Consider the following 18,270-nt stretch of genomic DNA (forward strand, 5'->3'; position numbering starts at 1 on the left):
GGAGAACTTCCATCCTCGGATCATTCCCAGGACGAGCAGCTGGCAGGGAGACCCTTGTTCCTCCCAGAGAACATTAATTCCCTAGTCTGGATCGTCAGGGCAACTATGGGGCTTGATGACCAAGCAGAACCCCAGTCTATGAGGGATTCCATGTTCGAGGGCCTAGGTCCCAGAAGACTAAAATGTTTTGATGTGCATGAAAACATAACTTCGGTTATTAAGAATGAGTGGAGCAGGCCGGACAGAATTTTTTTTGTGCCTTCTGCCTTAAAAAGGAAGTATCCCTTTGAGGACAAAGCCTCAGCTGATTGGGATAGAGCCCCAAAGCTGGATAAGCTGGATGCTCCGGTAGCGAAGATTTCTAAGAGAGCAGCCCTCCCGTTTGAAGACTCGGGAACTCTTAAAGATGCAATGGTCAGAAGAGCCGAGGTCTATTTAAAGAGGAACTGGGAGGCGACGGCTGGCTCTTTCAGGCCCGCTATAGCCGCCACTTCTGTTGCCAGGTCTTTAAAGGTCTGATTGAAAGAGATGGAGGAACAGATGAAGAAGGGAGCGCCCGTGGAACAACTTCTCTCGTCATTCCCAACTCTGTACAGTGCCATTGACTTCTTAGCAGATGCCTCAGTGGACTCCCTGAAGCGGTCAGCAAGAGCCGCAGCTCTTTCGAATTCCGCCCGTAGGGCGATTTGGCTAAAGGATTGGAAAGGAGACGCAGGGTCAAAGGCGAAATTGTGTGCTATTCCCTGTCAGGGGGAATTTCTTTTCGGGCCCACATTGGATGATCTGCTGGAAAAGGCTTCTGACAGAAAAAAGGGTTTCCCTTCTATTCATCAGCAGCCTCTTAAGAAGCCCTTTCGTTCTCAGTCTGCCAGATTTAACTTCAAGAGAAGAGAAACTCCCAGGCAGTCTGGTAATGCGGCCAGAAGAAGCAAAGGTTTTCTTTTTTCAGGTGGAGAGGCCTCTAAAAAGCCTCCGCAATGACGCCAGATCCCCGGTTGGAGGTCGTCTCTCCCTCTTCGCAGAGCAATGGCGGAAGATCTCGAACAGCCCCTGGATCCTTTCAATCTTTTCACAGGGCTATTGCCTGAACTTCCTGAGAGCTCCTCCAGAAAGGTTCGTTTTGACGGACTATCGCTCCAGCCTAGAGAAGCTAGAAGCATTGCGTCTGGAAATTTCATATTTACTGAAGAAAAGGGTCCTGCAGGAGGTTCCAGCTCAAGAGAGGGAGAGGGGCTATTATTCAACACTTTTTCTTGTAAAGAAGCCGAATGGCACCTTCCGTACCATAAAAAATCTAAAGCGGTTCAACAAATACCTGGTGTACGAGAGATTTCGTATGGAGACTATCAGTTCCATAATCCCAAATTTATTCCTGGGCTGCTACATGGCGAACCTGGACCTCCAGGGACGCCTATTACCACGTCCCAATCCATCCCAGTCACCAGAAGTACCTGAGAGTAGCAGTTCAGTTCCCGGACAGACTCCTACACGTACAGTTTCGGGCCCTGCCGTTTGGGTTGTCTCAGGCACCCAGGCTTTTCACGAAGATTGTAGCAGAGATGATGGCTCATCTGAGGGAGAAGGATCTGATTGTCATTCCCTATCTATACGATTTCCTCCTTCTCTCTCGGGAATCGGGTCAATTAATCGAAGGGATTGCCTGGGTCAGGGAGGTGCTGGTGAAGTTGGGTTGGGAGTTAAATCTCCAGAAATCCAATCTCGTGCCAAGCCAGATATGCACCTTTCTGGGGCTGCTCCTGGACTCCCAGAAGCAAATGTGTTTTCTTCCAACACAGAAGGTTTCTCTGCTAGTCTCCAGGGTTCAGGACATTGTGACTCGCCGTTCCATCTCTCTAAGAGAGGCTATGTCAGTTCTGGGCCTAATGACGGCCGCAATCCCGGGGGTAGAATGGGCCCACTTCCACTCGAGGTCACTTCAGCTGCAGATCCTGGGAGTTTGGGACAAAGATCCCCTATCCTTGGATTCTCTCTTCTCCCTTTCAACTCAAACGATAGAAGATCTAGTTTGGTGGACGGTACCTTCCAACCTTCAAAGAGGAGTCCCTTGGTCAAGGCAGGATCCCCTCTCTCTAACTACAGACGCAAGTCCTTGGGGTTGGGGAGCTCACACAGATTCTCTACTTCTGCAGGAACAGTGGAATCAGGAGATAGTTCCCAAATCTCACAACTTCAAGGAACTTCTAGCGATCCTCATGGCCTTGAAAAAGAGCCTCCACCTTTTAAAAGGCAGAAATGTTTTGATCTACTCCGACAACATGACGGCAGTAGCTCATATCAATCGTCAAGGGGGGACCAGATCTAATGTCTCTCACCAGGGAGATTTTCGAAATAGCAGAGGGTTTCCTTCCATCGATCAGGGCAGTACACTTAAATGGAAGGGAGAATGTGACGGCAGACTTTCTGAGCAGACATTGTGTTCGGCAGGGGGAATGGTCCCTAAATCAACAGGTCTTCAGCGACATTGTGGCTCTTTGGGGTCTCCCGGTGGTGGATCTCTTTGCCACAAGGGAAAACAGAAAAGTGAAAAGGTTCTTCTCTCTATCCCCACTAGAGCGGCCCACGGCAGTGGACGCATTGGCCCAGTCATGGAGAGTAGGCCTCCTGTACGCCTTCCCTCCTATAAAGCTACTCCCGAGAGTCCTGAAGAAGATTCGGGAGGAGAAGGCCCTAGTAATTACTATAGCCCCCTTTTGGCCCAGGAGGGTCTGGTTTTCCTGGCTAAGGAGGATGTCTGTAGCAGATCCCTGGGTACTTCCCGTCTTCCCGGGGCTACTAGTACAGGGGCCATTACTTCATCCACAGTTGGAGAGCCTGCACATGACAGCCTGGCTGTTGAGAGGCAGATCCTAGAAATGAAGGGTCTTTCCGGGGAGGTGATAGACACCCTTTTGTCCAGCAGAAAAGCTGTTACCTCTAAGATCTATTTGAGGGTTTGGAGGGCCTTCCTTCGATTTGCAAACAAGCCAGTTAATGTCTTGGAACCCCCGGAGTTGCCTCTAGTCCTGAGCTTCCTCCAGGAAGGCTGGAATAAGAAACTGAGGTCTAGTACTTTAAAGGTCCATATCTCTGCCTTAAGTGCTCTCTGAGTATAAGTTAAAAGACCACCCCTGGATTAAAAGATTTGTAGTTACAATTTCAAGACTTGCTCCCGTCCAGAAATCCAGAGTTCCCCCTGGGATTTAAATCTAGTCCTGTCTGCCTTAACTGGAGATCCCTTTGAGCCCATTGAGGACATCCCTATTAAGATCTTAACCTATAAATTAGTTTTCTTGCTAGCCATTACTTCAGCTAGAAGAGTGAGTGAGATTTCGGCCTTCTCTATCGGGAAACCGTATCTTTAATATTTTAGAAGATAGGGTTATTTTATCTCCTGACCCTGCCTTCCTTCCAAAGGTTTCATCATCCTTTCACCGGTCTCAGGATATAGTTTTACCTTCCTTCTGTTCCTCACCCAAGAATCAGAAGGAGAGGGAATTTCATTGCCTCGATGTTAGAAGGTGTCTAATTCAATACCTTTCGGCCACTCAGGACTGGAGGTCGTCCTCTAAGCTTGTGGTTTCCTTTCAGGGACAGAAGAAGGGCTCCCCTGCTTCCTCTCAGTCCATTGCCAGGTATATAAAACAGGCCATCTATCTGGCATATTCCTCTAAAGGGGTTCCTCCTCCTGCTGGGTTTGGAGCACACTCAACGAGAGCAGTGTCTACATCCTGGGCAGAAAGAGTTTCCACTTCTATTGACCAGATTTGCAGAGCGGCTACTTGGAGTTCTGCTCATACCTTCTTTAAGCACTATAGGCTGCAGCTTCCTTCACAGGAAGGTTTAGGGTTTGGGCGTAAAGTCCTCCAAGCAATTGTCCCACCCTAGATAAATCTCGCCTAGATATCCATGGGTGCTGTCATAGGCGAGGGGGGAAATATGGGATTACACTTACCGGTAATCGTTTTTCCTTGAGCCTATGACAGCACCCACCTAATTCCCTCCCAAAAAAAAAAAAGAAAAAAAAAAAGGAAAATATATATAGAGAAATATATACGTGTGTGTTTGTATGTACTTCTATTTACACACGGATATAAGCGTTTGTTGTGTTGTAGATTTGTGGTGTCGTTTTTGTCTCCTTAGTTCTTGGAATAGGACTGGCATGATGGGGGTTGTACCTCCCTTTTGAAGAGGCTGTGCTTCCTGTTTCCTGTCCTGAGGAAGGGGGCGGATGCTATCCATGGGTGCTGTCATAGGCTCAAGGAAAAACGATTACCGGTAAGTGTAATCCCATATTTTCCCCAAATAAAGTAAAAGTATACATATTGGGTATCCCCACGTCCGTATCGACCGGCTCTATATAAACATATCACATGTCCTTACCCCTCAGATGAACACCGTAAAAAAAAAAAAACTGTTCTAAATAAACCATTTTTTGTCACCTTACATCACAAAAAGTGTAATAGCAAGCGATCAAAAAGTCATATGCACCCCAAAATAGTGCCACTCAAACTGCCATCTCATCCCGCAAAAAATGAGATCCTACCTAAGAGGATTGCCCAAAAACTAAAAAAACTATGGCTCTAAGAATATGAAGACACTAAAACATGATCTTTTTATTTTTTTTGTTTCAAAAATATTGTGTAAAACTTACATAATTTTTTTTTTATACATATTAGGTATTGCGGTGTCTGTATCGACCAGCTCTATAAAAATATCACATGACCTCACCCCTCAGATGAACACTGTAAAAAATTTTGAAATAAAAACTGCTAAATAAACCATTTTTTGTCACCTTACATCACAAAAAGTGTAATAGCAAGCGATCAAAAAGTCACACGCACCCCAAAATAGTGCCAATAAAACGTCTCATCCCGGAAAAATCATACCCTACTCAAGGTAATCTCCCAAAAACTTAAAAAATTATGGCTCTCAGACTATGGAAACACTAAAACATGATTTCTTTTTTGATTTGTTTGATTTTTTTTTTTTGCTTCAAAGATGATTATTGTGTAAAACATACATAAGAAAAAATATAAAGTATACATAATGGGTATCGCCGCATCCGTGACAACCTGGCCTATAAAAATATCACATGATCTAACCTGTCAGATGAATGTTGTAAATAACAAAAAAATAAAAACGGTGCCAAAAGAGCCATTTCTTGTTATCTTGCCTCACAAAAAGTGTAATATAGAGCAACCAAAAATCATATGTACCCTAAACTACCAACAATACTGCCACCCTATCCTGTAGTTTCTAAAATGGCTCCACTTTTTTGTAGTTTCTACTCTAGGGGTGCATCAGGGTGGCTTCAAATGGGACATGCAAAATCTGCCTTCCAAAAACCATATGGCATTCCTTTCCTTCTGTGCCCTGCCGTGTGCCCGTACAGTAGTTTGACCACATATGGGGTGTTTCTGTAAACTTGTGGAACACCTAAAGGGTTAACAAAGTTTGTAAAATCAGTTTCCAATACCTTGAGGGGTGTAGTTTCTATAATGTGGTCATTTTTGGGTGGTTTCTATTATGTAAGCCTCGCAAAGTGACTTCAGACCTGAACTGGTCTCTCAAAATTGGGTTTTTGAAAATCTCTGAAAAATTTCAAGATTTACTTCTAAACTTCTAAGCCTTGTAACATCCCCAAAAAATAAAATATCATTCCCAAAATTATCCAAACATGAAGTAGACATATGGGAAATGTAAAGTAATAACTATTTTTGGAGGTATTACTATGTATTATAGAAGTAGAGAAATTGAAACTTGAAAATTTGCACCTTTTTTTTACAAATTTTTGTTAAATTTTTTTTTTTTTTTATAAAAATGATTTTTTTTTAACTTTATTTTACCAGTGTAATGAAGTACAATATGCGACAAAAAAATACAATCTCAGAATGGCCTGGTTAAGTCGAAGCGTTTAAAGTTATCAGCACTTAAAGTGACCAGGTCCGATTTGCAAAAAATCCAGAAGGTGAAATAGGGCTGAGTCCTTAAGGGGTTAAAAAGTGGGTTTTATAGACATGTGGGGAATGTAAAGTAATAACTATTTTTGGAGTAATTGCTATCTATTATAAAAGTAGAGAAATAGAAATTTGCAAATTTTTTTAAAAAAATTGTAAATTTGGTATTTTTTTAAAAAAAAAGACTTTTTTTTTTAACTTAATTTTACTACTGTTATGAAGTACGATATGTGACGATAAAACAATCTCAGAATGGCCTGGATAAGTAAAAGCGTTTTAAAGTTATTGCCACATAAAGTGATACATGTCAGATTTGCAAAAAATTGCTCTGTCAGGAAGGGGGAAATGGCTCGGATGTGAAGTGGTAAACCTTTAAAAAAAAAACCTTTGGAAAAACATTTTTTGTTTGCATCGCCATATTTTGCAGGGTGATGTGTAGTTTTTATTGATACCTTTTTTGTAGTGTGTAACTTTTTTATCACTTTTTTTGGAGGTGATAAAATGCAAATTGACCCTTTTTATTTTTGTTTTCTGTTGCAGCATTTTATTTATTATTATTTAGATAGATATCATTACATTGTTTCTCCCACATACTACTGTAAATAAAGTAGTATATGGGAAATTCAGTATATTCTAATGCAGGGATGCTCAACCTGCAGCCCTCCAGCTGTTGTAAAACTACAACTCCCACCATGCCCTTCTGTAGGCTGTCCGGGAATTATGGGAGTTGTAGTTTTTCAACAGCTGGAGGGCCACAGGTTGAGCATGCCTGTTCTAATGTAACACTGCCACCTGCTGGCCTATGTTGGAATATACACATGATATACCTGGTAGCCTCTTTCAGGTTCCAGCCTGTCACTATAAACAAATGTATTCCCCAATCTCTTTGCGAGGAAGCCGTTCTGACCCCAGGGAAAGTTTACTCAGATATTGTGGTCCGGATTGACCACAGCATCTGATTTTCCCCTCTGATTGCATCCCTGTGATCTAATCTGAGGCCGGGTAGCCCTCTGCAGTCAGCCCTGAGAACCTAGAAATGATTACAGGACTGTAAATTCAGTAATCCTGCTAGTGTGCCCTAAACACAGCCTGTGCCGTGGAGACACAGACCAGAATGTACTAGTATAGAGAAGTATGCTAATGCAAGTTAAATTCCTTAATGGTAATATAAGGTATCCATGTAACCGAAGCAAACAACTCATTTGACAAGTTGTTCAGTGTGAAATATGTACAGTGTAAACAATAAAGTAAACCGAAGGAATGTCAAAAATCGCTTTTTCTATATTTGCAATGTAAAAACAATGTATCGTATATAAATTGCAACATAATTTGAATGTACCCTCAAATAGCGCTATAATGCAATCTCTCATAAAACTAGGCATTGTATAGCCATGTCAATGAATAAACAGTTATGGCTGCATGCGTGGGCGGTCATGACTAATGTCGATCCGCACACCTTTAAACCGATTATTACAATGTGAACGAAGTATACAGACATATAGAGCGGCGCCCGGGGATCTCACTGCACTTACTATTATCCCTGGGCGCCGCTCCGTTCTCCCGCTATGACCTCCGGTATCTTCGCTCATTAAGTTATAGTAGGCGGAGATTTCAGTCACAAAGTTATGGTAGGCGGAGTCTGCCCTTGTTCTGCTGTAGCGCTGGCCAATCGCAGCGCAGAGCTCACAGCCTGGGAGAAAATAACCTCCCAGGCTGTGAGCTCTGCGCTGCGATTGGCCAGCGCTACAGCAGAACAAGGGCAGACTCTGCCTACCATAACTTTGTGACCGAAGATATCGGAGGGCATAGCGGGAGAACGGAGCGGCGCCCAGGGATAATAGTAAGTGCAGTGAGATCCCCGGGCGCCGCTCTCCATGTCTGTATACTTAGTTCACATTGTCATAATTGGTGAAAGGTCCTCTTTAACCTCTCAGATGCTGTGGTCAAGCATAGGGTTTGCTGGGTGTTGTTTGCAGCAGCCTCAGTCCTCCTGAGTGACACAAGATGCTGCACATTAGTTCCTATGGAGAGCCTGCCTGTGGCTGGGCTCCATAGGAACATGGTTCAATATCCGTAGACTTCAGTGCTAATGTATCAGATTCTATGAGAGAAGCTAGCATCACCTGAGACAGGGATGAGCCTTCCAGCATTGCGGGTGATGGTAGGGAGGCTTGTCCCCGTCGCAGCCTGCTGTTGGCTGCTCCCTTCGTCATCAGATGTTTTGATCCGTGAGGGGCATGTTTTAGAATTTGGAAAACCCATTTAAAAGGACAGCAAGACATTTTAGCATTCTATAAATGTACAGTATATGAGCTATATATAATCTAACACTCCATGTAATGTACAGTAATGTAATCACCATACCTTCATAATATTAGACATGATGCAGTGTTTTTTGTTATATAGTAGACCTTTTTACCAAAGGTGGTAAACACTTATGGGGGTCATTGGCACTGGCTTGCTTTGAAATTAGGTAAAATCAGATATCTATATTCATATGCATGAAACTGAATTTGCTTCTGTGCCAGAGAAATGGAGGAGGAAGAGCACATTGCATGATGATTCATGAGGTCCTTGCAAATCCCTAAAAAAAAAATACCTATGCAGTGTTCCCTGCCTTGGGGTTTCATCAGAGATAGTATTTTACGTGAAGATTTTGCATTTTTGCTGTAGTTTTCTCAAAGAGGACCTTTCACCGGTTCTGAGATTACAATATTAATACCTGGCACTGTAGGGCATGTTTAGGAGATATGATATTGATATTTTTTTCAGATACGCTGCTCCGTTGCGCCGCTATGCCCCCGGTTATGTTTTGGCGCCCTGTATGCTAATCGCTAACATCAGTACAGGGAGGATGAGATGGCAGTGTTTCTCATCCATAGAGAAAAAAACAGCCCACCTTCTTCCTGACTGTGACGTGGTCCGATGTGATTGGACAGCTCACGGTCTCCTGAGACACTCAGCCGTCTCCTCCTCCCTGTATTGATGCTGTTAATTAGCATACAGGGTGGCAAAAAGAGAACAGGCGCACAGCACTGCAATGGAGCAGCGTATCTGAAAACAATAATAGCGATATCACTTCTCCTAATCATGCCCTACAGTGCCAGGTATTGGTCTCTCAGAACTGTTGAAAGGTTCTCTTTAAGTGCAGCCAAACTTGCAATTTTGCAGTGTGAAATTTGCAGCAAAAAATGCAGTTAAAAGATCACAGGATAATTTTCTGGAGGCTCACAAGGAGGTGGAGCTGGAACGTACCAGCTTTGGATGCTCATCTTGATGGCAAAAGAAGTGAAGCAGACTGCATTTCTAATTGATCTCATAGCTTCTCCTGCAGAAGAAGCCAACATCGCATAATGGTACATTTAGCTGTTGCAGGTATATTGTGTGTCAAAGCAGCAAACCACGCAGTGGCTTTCATCGGCTGCTTTTAAAAAAAAAAAATCTAATATTTTTGTTTTGGTTGCAGAATGTTTACTAAATGAAGAAAACTTTTCTGTGCGGTGCCCCAAGCACAAGGTAAGGAAACACACACACCATTTTATATTCCCTATATATTCTTGTTTTGGCTTTAAAACACTTAAACCTTTTGTGACTAGATTTCGTCACAATTGGCATTTTTATGCCACCCTCGCCAGTTTCCAAAGGGGGGGGGGGTGTAGTTGGGTCCATTGGGCCTGGCACATTTATCTTTTACGGCATAAATCTACATTTAATTTATGACTACCTGCACCCCATCATACATAAATGCGTCCCTCAGCAGCACATGGCCTATCAAGACTGGCATGGAACACGCTGGAAGGTGAATCATGTTTTGGGCCTGCTTTGCCGTGTCGGGGCCTTGTGATTATTAGGGGCTTAATGAATTCTGATGTTTATTAAAACATTTTACATGAGATTATAAGGGCAGAATTCCATGACCTCAAGCTGAAGAAATACCGGGTGTTGCAGCAAGACACCGACCCAAACCACACAAGTAAATCAACTAAAAGAATGATTGAAAAATGATGATGATTTCCACTTCATCACCACGACGGCTACAAGGAGATTGACCCCTGACCTCTGTAGGGGCAGGAACAGAGAGAGGGTTTAAATCCCCCCCTCCCACCACCAGCACCAGTGTTTCCTGTCCCTACAGAGGACAGGGGCAGAGAGAGTCTCCCTGCGGGGAGATGAAGATGAAAGCGGAACTTCCTGACACCTACCGGGTGTTCCCCCTGCCCTCCTGCGGTCTTCGTACTAACGCTGGGCAGGGGCGAAGGAGGGAGGCCTCGCTCCATTATTATATGTGAGCCTGCTCCCGGTCGCGACCTCCCGCCGGGCCTGTTTGGCTATCGCCGGGTGCGCGCCTAAGCGCTTCAGGATAACGGCCGTCGTCACTTCCGGGTGCCGGGGGAAGTGACGTCATTCAGAAGCGTCTCCGAGTCAAATTTTCGCGCGCAGCAGCGCCGAATGTCTCAGTGTACCGGCGTACATCGGAGCCAGCGTGCAGTCATGTCGGCTGAACCCCGCTCCCCTGGAGACCCTTCTGTGCCGCCTGTAGTAAGTCCCCTGTGGGGAAGCGCTTCTTCCTTTACCCTGTTACTTGTCTATACACTGTACCAGGTTGCTTGTTCCTCCTCCTCCACATCTCTGGCTTGGGGCCTGCTGTTAGCATGTGTACTTACCATAGCTAATAAGGGTTGTTCTCCCCAGGTCACTAAGGAGGCTCAGAAAAAGATCAAAAAACAGTCCAAATGTGTGTCCTGCCTCAAACGGCTACCGGACGACTACCGTAAAAAGCTTTGTAAGGACTGCATATCTAATGTGATCGCCGAGGAACAGCCTTCTTTCCTTAAAGATCTAAGGTCCATGATCCATGAGGAAGTTAAAACCTCCTTATCCCAGATGCCTCTATCTAGGGATGCACCCCCTTCAAAAAGACATAGGGGCCCTTCCCCTTCCCTATCTGATCCAGAGATTATAGAGGAGGAGGCCTCGTCCTCCAGAACGCGGGAGGACGAGGCGGTCTCCTCTGATCTTGAGACTTCAGAATCAGATCAAAGATTCTGCTTCTCCTTGGACGAGATGCCAGACCTGCTAAGGGTAGTCCGGGCCACTATGGGGGTCGAAGAAACCCCTAAAGCACACTCAGTCCAGGATGAGATGTTTGGGAGACTCAGGGTTAAAAAAACCCGGGTGTTCCCAATCAATGAAAACATACGGGATATGGTGCTGGACGAGTGGTCCAACCCAGAAAAGAGGTTGGGGGTGTCCAGGTCCTTTAAAAACCGGCTGTTGTTTGACACGGACGAAGTTAAAATCTTCAGTGAAACACCGAAAATCGATATTCAGGTCGCAAAGGTCAATAAAAAGACTGCCTTGCCCTTTGAAGACACCTCTCAACTGCGTGATCCCATGGACAGGAAGGCAGATAGCCTCTTAAAAAAATCATGGGAAGCAGCGATGCTTATCTTAAAAACAAACATCGCAGCTACCTCAGTTGCAAGATCCATGAAACTGTGGCTAGAGGAACTGGAATCTCGTATCAGAGATAATACTCCTAGGGATGAGATCTTGAGATCCCTCCCCCTGTTAAAATCCGCCACAGCATTTATGGCTGACGCCTCAGCGGAATCGGTCAGATTCGCTGCAAAGGACGCGGGACTCTCCAATGCGGCCCGTCGCGCCCTATGGATGAAAAGCTGGTCGGGCGACAACACATCAAAGATGAAGCTTTGCTCCATCCCGTTCTCAGGGGAATACGTCTTTGGCCCTGTCCTAGACCGTATCCTGGAGAAAGCGGCTGACAAGAAAAAGGGATTCCCAGAAGAGAGACCCTACAAAAGGAAATATCCCTTTCGGGCCCCCACTAGCCAGAACAATCCCTTTAAGGGTAAAGGGAAGTCAGGACGCTGGAGTTACCCCAAAGGGGGCAGGGGTAGGAATAACCCCTCCTCCTCCCAGAGTAAACCCTCGGATAAACAATGACGTCAGAGTGGGGGGGAGATTGAAGAATTTTCTGACTCCTTGGGAGTCCATTACCCCGAACCCTTGGGTCCGGGACATCATAAGATCCGGGTACCGGATCGAACTCTCTTCATCTCCCCCAAACCGCTTCATTGTTACCAACCCACATTCCCCCAAAGTACGCGGAAAGATTCTGGAAGGAATTCAAAGCCTTCTGGCAACGGACGTAATAGTACAAGTCCCGCCAACACAGCAAAAACAAGGTTTCTATTCAAACCTGTTTTTGGTAGAGAAAAAAGAAGGCTCTTTCCGTACAATCATAAATCTGAAAGCCCTGAACAAATTTGTCATCTATCGAAAGTTCAGGATGGAATCCCTGAAATCCCTGATTCCGTTGATAAAGAGGAATGCCCTGATGTGCTCAGTAGACCTTCAGGACGCATACTATCACGTCCCAATTCATCCAGAGTCACAAAGGTTCTTGAGGTTCGCCATCCAGGACCACAAGAGGGTAACCCGTCACTACCAGTTTACGGCCCTTCCCTTTGGGATATCATCTGCACCCAGAGTGTTTACAAAGCTGGTAGTCGAGATGATGGCCTTCTTGAGACACAAAGGACTGGTGATCATACCGTACCTGGACGATTTCCTCCTAATTGGCAATTCAGAGAAAGAACTCAGAACAGACCTACAAACCTTTCTGTCTCTCGTTCAGGATCTGGGTTGGTTGGTGAACTTGAAGAAATCAAACCTGGTGCCCTCCAGCACTATCCAGTTCCTGGGTGTTATCCTGGATTCCCGAACACAACATACCTTCCTTCCGCCAGACAAGGTCAGAAACCTTCAATTAAAGGTCCGACGATTCCAGCACAGGAGGTCCTGTCCTATAAGAGAAGCTATGAGCCTCCTGGGTCTTCTCTCGTCCTGCATCACGTCCGTCCCATGGAGCCAGTCCCACTTCAGATCCCTCCAGTCGTGGATCCTCAGAGCTTGGAACAGACAGCAGGCCTCCTTGGATCAGAAGGTCCTGATCCCTCTGGCAGTAAAAACCTCCCTAGATTGGTGGAAAAACACAAGCAATCTGTCCTTGGGGGTCGTTTGGGAGAAAATCCCCTACATTCAGGTGCTTACAGACGCAAGCGAGAAAGGATGGGGAGCGACAGTGGGAGACCGTTGGTTTCAAGGTTCCTGGACCCCAACTATCCGCTCTCAGTCCTCCAATTTCAGGGAACTAGAAGCAGTCTGGAAAGCCCTGAAAACCGCAGAGATACTTCTGAGGGGTCAACACGTAAAGATTCTTTCAGACAACACGACGACGGTGGCGTACCTATCTCACCAGGGAGGCACGAGATCGGAGAAACTGATGTCTATTACAAAGAAGATTTTCAACTGGGCAGAATCCCACGTGAATTCCATCTCCGCAATCCACTTAAAAGGGATACTGAACGTGGAAGCGGACTATCTCAGTCGCCAGTCGATAGACCAGACAGAATGGTCCTTGAATCCAGAAGTGTTCCAGCTACTGGCAGAAAGATGGGGCACTCCACAGGTGGATCTGTTCGCATCCAAAAGAAACGCAAAGGTACCGACGTTCTGTTCGTTAAACCCACGGGACAATCCCTGGGCGTTGGATGCGCTCACAATTAGTTGGGACTGGGATCTCAGTTATGCGTTCCCACCATTGCCTCTACTTCCCAGGATAATCCAGAAACTCTACCTAGAAGATACGACACTAATCCTGATAGCTCCCTATTGGCCGAAGAGGAGCTGGTTCCCTGCTCTAAGGAATCTATCAGTAGAGGACCCATGGCCTCTTCCTGCCAGGAGGGACCTGCTTCACCAAGGCCCAATACTACACCCAAACCCAAGCTTCCTCAAGTTGTCAGCTTGGATCCTGAGGTCCAGAAGTTGAGGTCACAGGGGCTTTCGGACCAAGTGATAACTACCCTTAAAGCGAGTAGGAAGAAAGTTACCTTCTCAATTTATCTAAAAATTTGGAAGAGATTCTGTACATGGATGGGGAACCCGGCCCCAAACTTAGAGCCGCCCAATTTCTTGAAGATCTTGGACTTCCTCCAGCAGGGACTTGAACTAGGTCTCAGACCCTCTACCCTAAAGGTACAGGTCTCGGCACTAGCCTGCTTCTTTGATCGAGATATAGCCAGTCATCACTGGATCAGGAGATTCATGAAAGCTGCCTCCCGTCTACGCCCCTCTCTAAAATCTAGGATCCCCAGCTGGGACCTTAACGTGGTACTCACTGGCTTAACTCTCGCTCCATTTGAACCCCTATTTGATTGTTCCATCAAACATCTGTCGTTTAAAACTGCTTTCTTGGTGGCCATCACGTCCGCAAGAAGGACAGGCGAGATCCAAGCATTATCGATACAGGAACCCTATCTCCGTATCACCGATGATAGGATTATTCTTAAATTGGATCCGGGTTTCTTGCCTAAGGTAGTATCGGATTTCCACCGTAACCAGGAGATAGTCTTACCCTCCTTTTGCAATAATCCCTCTAACGATAGGGAATCTAACTTCCACTCTCTAGACGTAAGACGCTCTGTCTTACGGTATCTTGAAGTGTCAAAAGGTTTCCGTAGATCCAATAACCTGTTTGTCCTCTTCTCGGGGAAGAATAAGGGTCTAAAAGCCTCCAGATCCTCTCTAGCACGGTGGATAAAAGACTCCATTTCCATTTCTTACGAGTCCCAAGACCTGTCTTGCCCCTCAAATTTAAGAGCTCACTCTACCCGGGCTATGTCCTCCTCCCAGGCAGAACGGGCCGGAGCTTCCCTTGAAGACATTTGTAAAGCCGCTACGTGGTCTAACATCCACACCTTTACAAAACACTATAGGTTAGACCTATCTAGCTCAGACTTGTCTTTTGGACGAAAAGTCCTTCAGGTGGTCGTCCCCCCCCTAAGCTATAATTTTTTATATCTCCTTGTAGCCGTCGTGGTGATGAAGTGGAAAGCCGGAATTAGACTTACCGGTAATTCAATTTCCACGAGATCACCACGACGGCACATATATTCCCTACCCTTCTTTTGCGTTACCTGGGAGGTTATGAAGGAATACCCTCTTGGTTTATTATGTTTTGTTCTCACCACTTTTTTCTGTCTCTGTAATTTTGGACACACTGGTGCTGGTGGTGGGAGGGGGGGATTTAAACCCTCTCTCTGTTCCTGCCCCTACAGAGGTCAGGGGTCAATCTCCTTGTAGCCGTCGTGGTGATCTCGTGGAAATTGAATTACCGGTAAGTCTAATTCCGGCTTTTTGTAGGGCAGAAACGATTACTTGAGTAAATTGACATAAAAAAGAAAATGTTTTGCATCGAGGATTCGTTTATACGTGACCACTAAGCGGTGAGTGAAGCCTCATGGGGGCAGGTGAGGGGCAGCACTGCATATGAAACTCTTGGCGGGTCATGAGCGTACAGGTCTGGGGAGGGGCGGCATGTGCAGCACTCAGCGGCAGTGGGGTTCATGTCTGTGTGTGGGGGAGGAGTTTCATTGAGTTCAGGCATATCTGGGTGGTGGAAAATGGCACAATTAAGAGGCCTTACAGTACAGATCTGGGTGAACAGGGCCAATGTGGTGTATATCGGTGAGGGTGTCATGGGGTGCGTTCCTGTGAGGGGAGGGGGCACTTGGCATAGTCTGGGAGCTTGCTTCATGGGGTGTACATCTGTGGGAGGGACCTGTTCAGTACAGAGCAGGCTAGAATGGCGGCGTTAGCAGGCGTTTCTCCTCTGTAGTCAGCAATGTAACATGCACAGTTGTTAAAAGGAGGTCCTCCACCTCTGGTCTGTACTGTGCAGGCTAGAATTGAGTGGGAAAATGGAGGTAATTCTGTATTTGCTGTGACTTAAGGAGCATGTGACCACTGACGTCACAAATCTCCTAACAACTCCATTCTAGCTTGATTATGGCAGGTGTAGGGGAACTGACAGCACAGGGTGATGGTGCTTGGGGACTGATTCTTACCAGATTATGCGATTAATCGTTGGATTCATCGGTAGAATACTTGATTACTAAAATAATACCTGCAGTCCTACATTTGTGTTCTGGAATAGCAAAATTGGCGTCCTGACCTTCAAGGGGTTGTCCCTTAAAGCACCAACCACCACCAGCATACCGCTGTTTTAGTTACTTCTATTAAAGTGCATTGGAGCTATGAAAAAAACTTCCTTCACTTCATGTGCATGAGAACGGGCACAAGGATACGGTCTATTGCAGGCCCTCTCTGTAAGAGAAGGGCCGCTATAAACCATTCCCCATCCCTCAGCTAGAAGATTCTGCAAGAGTCGTGTACAAGTGGTCAGCCGAAGCTAAGGAAGAGCCTGCTTTGGCTTCCGCTTGACTTGCCACCCCAAGTGTCTGCCAACAGCCTTAGTCGAGGTCTTGCTCCCCACCAGAGCGGGAAGCCAAAGGGTTTTCTGGCGGCTGAGAAAACTAATGGCCACTCTACATATATCTCAGAGGGTAACAGACAAACATGGAAAGTGTACACACGTTGTTCAGCCACAATTATAAAAATTCATCATATTGCCCCATCGAAGGGCCAGGCAAAGAGAGATGTGTGCTCCTAATGTAAGAAAGTGAGATGCATGCAAATGTACCATCACTCAGTGGTCTTCGACCCCTTCCGCCAGTGAGTTCAGGCACTCCAGGATCACCCCTCCTCTGGCACTTCTACACCTCGGTTTTTCAAACATCTCAGGCCGTAGCTTTGGTCCGAATGATCCGTGTCAACTAACAGGTAGCCTTCAGTTGAACTTGTATACACCAAAAGCTTTCACTCTGGGTTTGGAGATCTGCTCCATCTCAGTGGTCAAGTCCGAACCACTGATTAGAACAGGTACTTCATTTGATCTTGGCCAAGAGGCTAATAGCCCTGGAAGACACAAAACCACCTCAGTGATCCTGGTATCTCCCCTACCAGGTTGAATGGGCCATAATTCCTCCTAATGGTTTGCAAATGTTATTTGTAGGTACTGGGAATATTCAGTGACTGTTATTGATGCTAAAGAGGATCTAGAAATGATTTCACTCACTGTTTGATCACTCTGTATAAAAAAATTTTATGGGGTGCACACAAAGGAAATTCATTTTTTTATTTTTTATTTTAGAGGATAGTTCATAAGTACAAAAGTTTTGAAAAACATTAACCGCTATATACACCTTCAGAGGCAATTTTTGTTTGATTGCGTTTTACTCATTTTTGGCTAAAAATCATATTTTCAAATTTTTCTTTTATAAAAAAAATATTGAGCCATTCTGTCACATAGGATTAACTGTTTTTCTCACTGCGAATGGTACTTTCACTTTCTGCTGGTCCTCTAATAAACCTTATCGGTGAGATAAGGATTGAGCTTTTAATGTTTTATATTTTATAATGTCAGAAAGCAGAGATATGAAGTCTGTCTGCTCCCCAAATTACTAAAAAGACAGAAAATCCATAGGCTGCTACTTCATCATCTCAGCTATGTACCCCAAAAAGATTCCATATTTTTTATTTTTTTAAAAATTGAAAAAAACATTTTTTTTGCAACAATATTTATAAAATTGCCGCCAAAGGTGTACATGGCGTTTAAATGTTCGGAATCAACGTTATTTCCATTACTATTATGACAGAGTGCCAACTGTTTTAGACACTGGCAGCATATGGCACTGGACTTGGCGTCTGAGCCCGCTCCGTATGCTTAGCTCTACACCAGCAATATACAGTTTCATCGTAGTGAATGTAAGAGTTAATAATGGGCGTGAACTGTACAACTGTTTGTGTGGTATTAGTTTATTTGGTGTCTGTCTATAATTGAGACTTGGGTAATAAGACCGTATTATTTTAATTATAAATGCAGAAATCAGGTGATTACAAAGGGAACACCTACTTTTTCTTCTAACTGTACGTACAGCTACGGCTGTCATTGAAATTGTTATAGATGGTGTTTTCTGTGTATCGTTTGCAGTTTTTAAACAACATTTCTCTTTTGGCAAAAACTTTGCTTGCATTGTGTTGTTGATTTCGCTTTTATTCTCTTAGACCAAGACAATAAAAGGCGTGTTAGCAGAACAGCCTGAACAGGGCTGAGGGGGGAATCGTGGCCTAAAGTTGGAGATGAAATTCAAGCACAGGTAGGTAGAGGAGTGCTGTATTTTGTAAAGTGGTCCTAGGTATTTTGTTAATTTCAGATGCAACAGCTTTGCTTTTTCTCTTTTGTTTTCTACTGCCGTTCAGCTACATAAATTAAAGGGAACCTGTCACCAAGATTTTAGGTATAGAGCTGAGGACATGGGTTGCTAGATGGCCGCCAGCACATCCACAATACCCAGTCCCCATAGCTCTGTGTGCTTTTATTGTG

The 18,270-nt window shown here is 45.0% G+C and overlaps 1 protein-coding gene across 4 annotated transcripts in view; it reads left to right on the forward strand.

Annotated features, from left to right (window-relative positions):
* Positions 1-18,056, forward strand: part of TCF20 (transcription factor 20) — a 183,279-nt gene extending 165,223 nt beyond the window's left edge. For all 4 annotated transcript variants that reach the window (XM_044300531.1, XM_044300530.1, XM_044300533.1 and 1 more), the window contains 2 exons: positions 9,424-9,473; positions 17,952-18,056. In XM_044300531.1, coding sequence (XP_044156466.1) covers positions 9,424-9,473; positions 17,952-17,999 — 98 coding nt within the window. In that variant the 3' untranslated portion in view covers positions 18,000-18,056. The remainder of the gene's footprint in view (positions 1-9,423; positions 9,474-17,951) is intronic.
* Positions 18,057-18,270: the final 214 nt, after the last annotated feature.

The sequence above is a fragment of the Bufo gargarizans genome, chromosome 7 (genome assembly GCF_014858855.1).
Source record: "Bufo gargarizans isolate SCDJY-AF-19 chromosome 7, ASM1485885v1, whole genome shotgun sequence".
In the NCBI taxonomy this organism is placed as follows: Eukaryota; Metazoa; Chordata; class Amphibia; order Anura; family Bufonidae; genus Bufo; species Bufo gargarizans.